The sequence below is a fragment of the Oncorhynchus mykiss genome, chromosome 11 (genome assembly GCF_057628025.1).
Source record: "Oncorhynchus mykiss isolate SJ-2025 chromosome 11, ASM5762802v1, whole genome shotgun sequence".
NCBI lineage: Eukaryota > Metazoa > Chordata > Actinopteri > Salmoniformes > Salmonidae > Oncorhynchus > Oncorhynchus mykiss.
The window spans coordinates 9253129-9261644 of record NC_143032.1 but is presented as its reverse complement, the minus strand read 5'-3'; the positions used below and the strand labels follow the sequence as shown (position 1 = coordinate 9261644).

Sequence of the window (8516 nt, the reverse complement as noted above, 5' to 3'; positions counted from 1 at the left end):
TTTTTCATGTTGAAACATAATGTGACTACCATATGTTTTGTATCAAACTCGAATTTAACAAATTTAACTCTTGAATAAATGAATAGTGGATTTTGGTTCATGATTTAACTATATGTTTAAATCCCACACACATTCCCATTCAGGCCTGGGAGATAGAGGAGAGGAGATGGTTATAATGCCTAAAGTTTAATTTGTTCTGTTTAACAATGTGTCGGGGGCGGACATAGTGATTTGGGGGCCAGTTTCAAAATACTGCTGACCTGTCCTACCCCGAGAAAGGGACAATAAATACTGAAGAATTGTTTGAAAATAATTTCACATCTATTAGGAAGTACGTCACAGTTGAGATGTGAGATATGCCACATGAATTTCATCACTTTAGTTAGTCAGACCTCACTATGGGTGTGACAGTTTCTGCTGTAGACAGTTTACGTTACCGTCTAAGGCAAGTATCGACTTCTTCACTATATTTTCTGTTAATTTGAATGTTCAAAATAAATGAAAGGAGATTAATTATGAGTAATGAGATTCAATATGTTCTAATGTACTGCTGTTTGTTCATGTATTAGCTTTACAACTGAAGGACATCGTGTATTTGATATGGGGATGGTTTAATGTGTTGTGTGAGTTAAGTTACTCCACCAGTAAGTGTATGTTTGTACTGTTTCAGGTGATCAGTGGTGTGTGAGTTCTCACATGGCTTGTCCTGAGAACATGTTTTTTCTCATTGGCCTCTTTATATCAGGTGAGTCTTCCACACAACAACAACTAGTTATGAATCAGACATAAAGGAATAACCACAAGACATTATATTTTATGGGATGCGCTATATTCCAGCTTTTTAATTGTGTAGAAAAGTGTAAAGTTAATTCCTGATTAGTATATTTTAATAGTCTGGATTTAAACTGCTGTGTATCTCATGTATACTTGATTGTGTGTTTTGAAATGGTGGCACAACCAGTCATTGAAATGACTTTTTCACACAGAGGAATTGGGTGATGTATAATTTTGTTAATGAAATACATTAATAACTATAACAAAATGTGTTATTTGGTAACTCAAGTTCCCTTTATCTAATATTAGGTTTTTGGTTGAAGATCTAATAACATTCAGTGTTAAAAAAAGAGCAAAAATAGAGAACCAGAAAGGGGGTAAATTCTGTTTAGTTTCACTGTATGTTCATGTGAAACCGAGGTCAGCATTCGGCTAACAGAATAGCTTCCATCACTGTCCCTGTCACCATACCGGGCTAAAACCAGATTAGCATCAACATACATTATTCTTTTAATTTCACATATATTTCATTGTTTCCAATTTCATTAAATGTTATAAAATTGTAATCTTTTGGTTCATCCATAATGCATAATAAGCATCATCAACAGGGGGATGATGCTTATTGGTTTTACCATGATAAGATGTAGAAAGAATAGATTCATTTATAAGACTTCTTAATAAAAATAATTGTTCATAAGAAGGGCCTGAGATGAAAGTCAATATTCTGACCACTAGGGGTCAATGTTTTAAATAGGAACTCCAGTAGGCCTCCCTCTGTAGTAGTAGGATCTCCATGTTACCTCCTCTCCTTGGTAGAGCAACATGCTCAATACCTGTGTATTTGAGGGAGGAGATGGGATGGTTAGCTTCAACAAAGTGAGCTGCTACTAGATAATCAGTGTTCTTACAGCTATGCATTGTTTTAAATGTTTTTTTGTTTGTAATGAGTTGGCTTCCACATGAACATGTGATGAGATAGATTACTCCCTTTATCTTGCAAGAGATGATACCCCTAACAGGGATTTTTCCACCTGTATGTGTGTGTCTGAAGAAGGATGTTTTTGTAGTGCTATTGCACTGTGAGCGTGAGTCACATTTGTAGATCCCATTTGGAATGGGTGTCAAGAGTGTCTGAGTGGGCTCAGGGGGCAGGTCAGATCTCACTAAGCTATCCACAATATTGAGACCACGCTTATAGACCACCAGTGAGGGTTCCTTGAAGATGTGTACAATTTTCTTGTCTGATTGCAAAATATGCCAGTGCTTTTCAGGATTGCTTTCATTTTCTCTGAACACTTGGTTTACTTATTGCAAAAGACTATTGCGTTGTTTTTCTTCTTTGGTTTACTTTTTAGCAATTCCTCTCATGTTTTTTGAGATATTTTCAGCATCGCAGGATCAAGAATTTCTTCCTTCTAGCCTCTGATTTTGAAATGATTTGTCATTTTCTTGGCTTTGCTGTCAAAATCTGACTGTTGGCAACAGATTCATTTAACCCTGCTTAACTGGCTATATGGTAGACCATTCCTGAGGGGAAGGGGATACATAATATCCCCACGTAGCAGGTTATTGAGGTTTGTTGGCCTTGTTTACAAGTCTGTATGTAATGCATCATTCTCTTTGATGATCCATAAGTCCAGGTAGTTAATTTTTCTCTCAACAGTGAACAGTGAATTTGAGATATTCAGAGCTCTCGTTTAGCAGAGTTTGGAATTAATTTAGTTCCTGCTGACTTCCTTCCCAGAGCGCAAAGACATCATCCATGTATCTCTTCCATAGGAGGATTTTAGAAAATAGGGGGTGTCTCTATGTTTTGTAAATGAGTGCTTCCTCAAATTGTACCACATACAGCTTCACATAGTTGGGGGAAAAGGGGGAGCCCATGGCTACACCCCGAATTTAAATGATAAAGTCTGACTCAAAGATGAATTAGTTATTGGATAATACCAGTTCAGTGAGATACAAGATGCAATCATTAGCTGGAACAAGGGTAGGATCTCTCTGCTGAAGGAAGTGTTGCAGGTAACAAAATATAATTTAAAAGTTGGCATTAAGGTGTCTGTAATAGAATATACTTGTCTAAAACAAATGTAGACATTAATAAATGCATTTCTATATCTTCCAACATCTGTTTTACACTGAAGGAGGAGTAACAAGATGGCTGTGCAGTTGCCTCCAAACAGAGGCCCCTGTCAGTCATCTAGGGTTAATAGATATCATTGGACTGAACTGATAATACATCAGAACCTCCCTGATGTTGTACTTTATGTTGCAGGTGTTTTGGCCTGTTTTGGTCAACGAGATTTGATCGTCACAATGCCAGATAGACTGCATGGACTGACTGGCTCCTGTGTGCAAATCCCATGTTCATTTAATGTTCCTGAACAACATAATAATACATTTAAAGCCACAATACCAACCTTTGGAGTGTGGATAAAAACACATCCAGATGTTCATCAGTATCCTGGAAACGTGATTTTTCACAGTAATGGGAAAGTCAACAGATATCAAGGGAAGATAACTGGAAACATGTCCCAGAATAACTGCACCACAGTCTTCTTCAATGTCACCACCAGTTACTCTGATAAATACTACTTCAGGATTGACGGTCAACCATACCGTGCAACAGATCCTGATAAGTCTGTTGAAATAGTTGTCAGGGGTAAGATACAATTGACCTGTTTACCAATTATTTTTTCCAGTTTAGAATCCTTGCATCATAAGAGTAGAACAAGTGGACAGTTTAACTATTAGTGTAAAATATATTTATCTACAATGTATTACAGATTTTCCTTCCAGTCCCATCATTACTGTCTCAGGTGAGGTGAAGGACGGGAACCCTGTCAGCTTGAACTGCTCTGCTGTCGCTCCCTGTCCAGAACACCCCCCCGAGCTGACATGGACTCTCCCAACACAGTTTACATCTGACAACCAACTGCAGGAGAATTCAGACCAAACCAATTCAGTTCTCTCCACGGTGACCTTCACTCCATCATATCTTCATCATGAGAAGAACATCACTTGTACTGCAGTCTACCCAGTAGGGACAAGCAACAAGACAGCTGAACATAACATGATGCTTAACGTTTCATGTAAGATTTAGTCACCGGTTCCTGAAGAATAGATCATTCTATCATGTTTTCACTGATGATTGTAATAGAGTGGGTTTGATTAGACTATTCAATATACCATATCCATATCCATTGTAAATGAACCCCTCTCCCTCAGTCTCTCCTAAGGACACCTCGGCCTCCATCAGTCCGGCTGATCCAGTATCTGTGGGCAGCTGTGTTAATCTGACCTGCAGCAGTACAGCCAACCCTCCTGTGACAAACTTCACCTGGTTCCAGATCAGTGGAGATAAACCAACACAGGTAGCATCTGGACAGAGTTACACCCTCAATGTGACTGTAGATGGAGGACTGTACTTCTGTGAAGCAAGAAATAGTCACGGCTGTGGGAAGTCAAAGGAAGTGCAGCTGGCTATTAAAGGTAAAACGGGCATGTAGTACACAATCCTAGGTTAGATATATAATATATACACAAATGTCTGTGGACACCACTTTAAATTAATAGATTCAGCTATTTAAGCCTCACCCATTGCTGACAGGTGTATAAAATCGAGGACAAAGCCGTGCAATCTCCATAGACAAAAACAGGCAGTATGGCAGTAGATTGGCAACATTCACTACAGAGTTCTAAACAGCCTCTGGAAGCAACGGCAGCACAATAAGTTGTCATAAGTCATTGGGAGCATCATGAAATGGGTTTCTATGGCTGTGCATCCGCACACAAGCCTAAAATCACCATGCACAATAGCAAGAATCGTACTCTGGAGATGTGGAAACCCGTTCTCTGGAGTGATGAATCACGCTTCACCATCTGGCAGTCCAACGGATGATTCTGGGTTTGGCGGTTGCCAATAGAACGCTACCTGCCCCAATGCATATTGCCAACTGTAAAGTTTGGTGGATGAGGAATGGTCTGGAGCTGTTTTTCATGGTTCGGCCTAGGCACCTTTTGTTCCAGTGAAGGGAATGCTACAACATGCAATGACATTCTGTATTCCATATTAATACACATGATTTTAGAATGAGATGTTCGACGAGCAGGTGTCCACATACTTTTGGTCAAGTAGTGTTCTTCAGAGATATTTATGTGAGAAATGACCATAATATGTTCTGTGTTTTCAGGGTCAGGAGAGCATGTTAACCCAACGGTTTTTGGGGTTGCAGCAGGAACTCTGGGGGCATTTTTGCTTATCAGCCTGATCAGTCTTTTTGTATGGTAAAAACTTTTCCTGGCATCAATGTAAAAACAAAAATGTATGTTGTGTTTGTGCTGTTGCATATGAAAACCCTCTCAGTGCATTCAGAATACCTTTCTAAATGTTTTCCAGGAGGAGAAACTCGAGGCTCCACGATGGACTTGAAAGGACAGACAGTCCACAGGGACAGGTGGGAATAAGGCTCAACTTTAAAAACCATCTACAAAGTGTATCTTAGGAAGTACTGAATTAATGCTGAAACTATTCAAAACCATGAGGTTAACATCACTTTAGAGGAAGTTTAGGGGAGATGACCACATCGAAAGCAATGCCACATCCTGTAAGAACATGGAATGATAACAGAATAGCTGTTGGACTTTGACAGTGTTTACTGTCTTTACACCTGTCAGTTGAATTGACATTTTCATTGACATCCCCTCAGTATGTGTTGTGTAACCTGCTGACCTTAGAGTTTTACACATTACTGAGCTTAGAGCTTTACACCAGTTCCTCTCTCTGTGTTCTCTCCACAGAACTCCCCGGTTGGGACAGTGTGTACTAACCAGGCCACAGCCGGGGAGGAACCAGAGGAACCTGCAGAAGACCAGCCTGAAGAGATCCACTACGGTGACATAGACTTCTCCAAACTACAGACCAAAGAGACCCCAGCTGCAGCCCAGGACAGGGTCCAGGGACAGGAGAGTGAGTACGCTGAAGTCAATGTGACCGGGAGAGGGGCTCAGGAACCACCACTTAACAACCTAGATGGGCTTTATGCACAAGTCAATAAAAGAGGTGCTTGTTAATTATTTTTCCAATGTGCATTAAGTGTTTTTATGTAGAGTATTGTCATTGTGTATTAGTTTCTAATGGTACTTTTGTTACATTTATAATTGTGTGCTCTTTGATTATCTGCATATTTGTAGAATTTGCTGGGATGAAAAGTGTTTAACTGTTACTATAGTGTTGATATGATGATGCAGGCTACTGTTTATTTTGGACCATTTATTTTGAGTGTTGAGTTCACAGAGCATCTGTTTAATGGGTTCCAGTATAGAGGAACTGCTGAGTTCAACTAGCTCACTGAAGGCAGTTTAAGACCATATAAAGTCAATGATGACTGAGGAGAGAAGACAGTTAGTTGGAGAGACAGTGTTCTGATACAAGACAGGAAGTTGGTGCAGTAAGTCGACAAGATGGCAGAATGGTGTTAACATCTACTAGTCACTGTTTATCTTCATCTTTTGTGCAGTTACCAGAATAATAATATGATCTATTTTCAGTGTATATCTATTTAGAATTTATAGTTTCAGTTTTTATGTTGAGTGTTAAACAACATAATCAATTGAGGCTGAATTTAAGGTTGTTTATTTATTAGAGATGATCGTGGGCTACAGGAAATGGAGGGCCGAGCACGCCCCCATTCTCATTGATGAGGCTGTAGTGGAGCAGGTTGAGAGCTTCAACCTCCTTGGTGTCCACATCACCAGCAAACTATCATTGTCCAAACACACCAAGACAGTCGTGAAGAGGGCACAACAACACCTATACCCCCTCAGGAGACTGAAAAGATTTGGACTGGGTCCTCAGATCCTCAAAAGGTTATACAGATGTATCGTGTCATTTTATTGTAATTAAGAATATAATATGTTTCTAAACACATTCATGTGGATGCTACCATGATTACGTATAGTCCTGGATGAATAGTGAATAATTATGAGTGAGAAACATTATACCCCCCAACCCCCCAAATTGCTAACCTCCCCGTCATTGCAGAGGTGAGAGGTTAGCATGTCTTGGGGGTATGATATTTGTGCCTCTGTGAAGTCAATGTGAAGTCAATCATGAATCAATCAGGTTTATTACAAATTGCAAAAGGTAGAAAACATCCATCTTAGAAGCAGAGACAATGTCTTACTGGCCTCTTGGAGACAGTCCCTTTATTTCCTAATCAGACCAACAAATGTTCTGTAAACACCAGCCTCTTGGAGACAGTCCCTTTATTTCCTAATCAGACCAACAAATGTTCTGTAAACACCAGCCTCTTGGAGACAAGCCCTTTATTTCCTAATCAGACTAACATGTTTTCTGTAAACACCATCCTCTCGGAGACAGTCCCTTTATTTCCTAACCAGACCGACACATGTTCTGTAAACACCAGCCTCTTGGAGACAGTCCCTTTATTTCCTAACCAGACCAACACATGTTCTGTAAACACCAGCCTCTTGGAGACAGTCCCTTTATTTCCTAATCAGACCAACACATGTTCTGTAGACACCAGCCTGAGAGGTTTGTAGGAAGTCAAAACAAAAGGCAGTGGCTTTGTTAACTACTACAGAATCAGTGTTTAACAGAATACAACAATAATCAGTATATCCTTCCTCCAGTCTGGCATCAATCACTATAATCAGTTATGAGTTTAATCCACAACATACAGCATTGAGTCTAGTGACCATCAACCCAAGTGTTACAAACAGCACACTGGAAATCATGTAACAGAAAGGTCAAATATATGAATATGTTGAACATGATATGAATCACTCTAAACTGAATCTGAACTTTATTCATCTTAAATATCCCCATTACATGTCTATTTTCATGTGTGTATTGTTAGGAGTTATTATGTCTGTTTTTATTTTTAGGGTTGTTCAAGAGACACAAATGAGGCTGCATTTGAGGTTGTTCATTAATTGCACTGTAATAAAAACCCACCTGCTGGGTAAAGTACGTCCTCAGCTCCTGGGTCTCCTTCTCCCAGAAGGCCTTGGGCAGGTCCAAGAGGGTTTATAATCGAAGGGATATATCCTTGCAAATGTAGGAGATCTTGTGCAGCAGGTTGGGAGAATTAACGTAGCAGGTTAGGATAATTAGATTAAGGTAAGAAAAAGGGTTGGGGTTAGCTAAACTAAAACATAAAATCAACTTAAGAACCTCAATTTGACAAAAGCTGTATCCCATCTAGACATGACCGCCCTGATGGTTGATGGCTCCCTCCTGTGGCTCCCAGCCCACCATGCTCTTCCTGGCAGATAGAAGTGATGTAATGAAAGAGGAAGTGGGTGCAGGAGAATTGTGGAAGGGTGTGATAATCCATCAGCTACAATTACAGTTACTCTGTTTCTGGCAAAGTCTGTTTTTCATGCTGAAAGATAATGTGAGATCCGGGTATCTTTTACTGAACTCAAATTTAACTAATCAAGTTGGATGGATTTTGGTTTATGATTTACCTATATTTAAAAAAAATCAAGCCTGTGAGATAGAGGAGAGGGAGAAGGTTATATTGCAGCACGTTTCCATTGTTGTATCAAGGGTGAACTTGACTACTTGGGGGCCTGTAACAAAATGCTGTAAAGGGGTCCCCTAAAAGGGTTATTTACCCACCACACATACATTAACTGCAATGAATATTATAATCCCACAATGAAAACTATCTTGTGTATAAGTGTTTCATTTTGGGCAGTAATGAAATGTATGT

At 39.6% G+C, this 8516-nt stretch overlaps 1 protein-coding gene across 1 annotated transcript; it reads left to right on the top strand.

The window, feature by feature from the left end:
* The first annotated feature begins 395 nt into the window (after nt 1-395).
* Nucleotides 396-6144, top strand: LOC110535229 (myelin-associated glycoprotein-like). The gene is made up of 7 exons (XM_090189318.1): nt 396-745; nt 3050-3436; nt 3561-3866; nt 4003-4266; nt 4968-5061; nt 5174-5231; nt 5575-6144. The coding sequence occupies exons 1-7, from the start codon at nt 697-699 to the stop codon at nt 5845-5847; spliced, it is 1431 nt and encodes a 476-aa protein (XP_090045444.1). The 5' UTR covers nt 396-696; the 3' UTR covers nt 5848-6144.
* Nucleotides 6145-8516: the final 2372 nt, after the last annotated feature.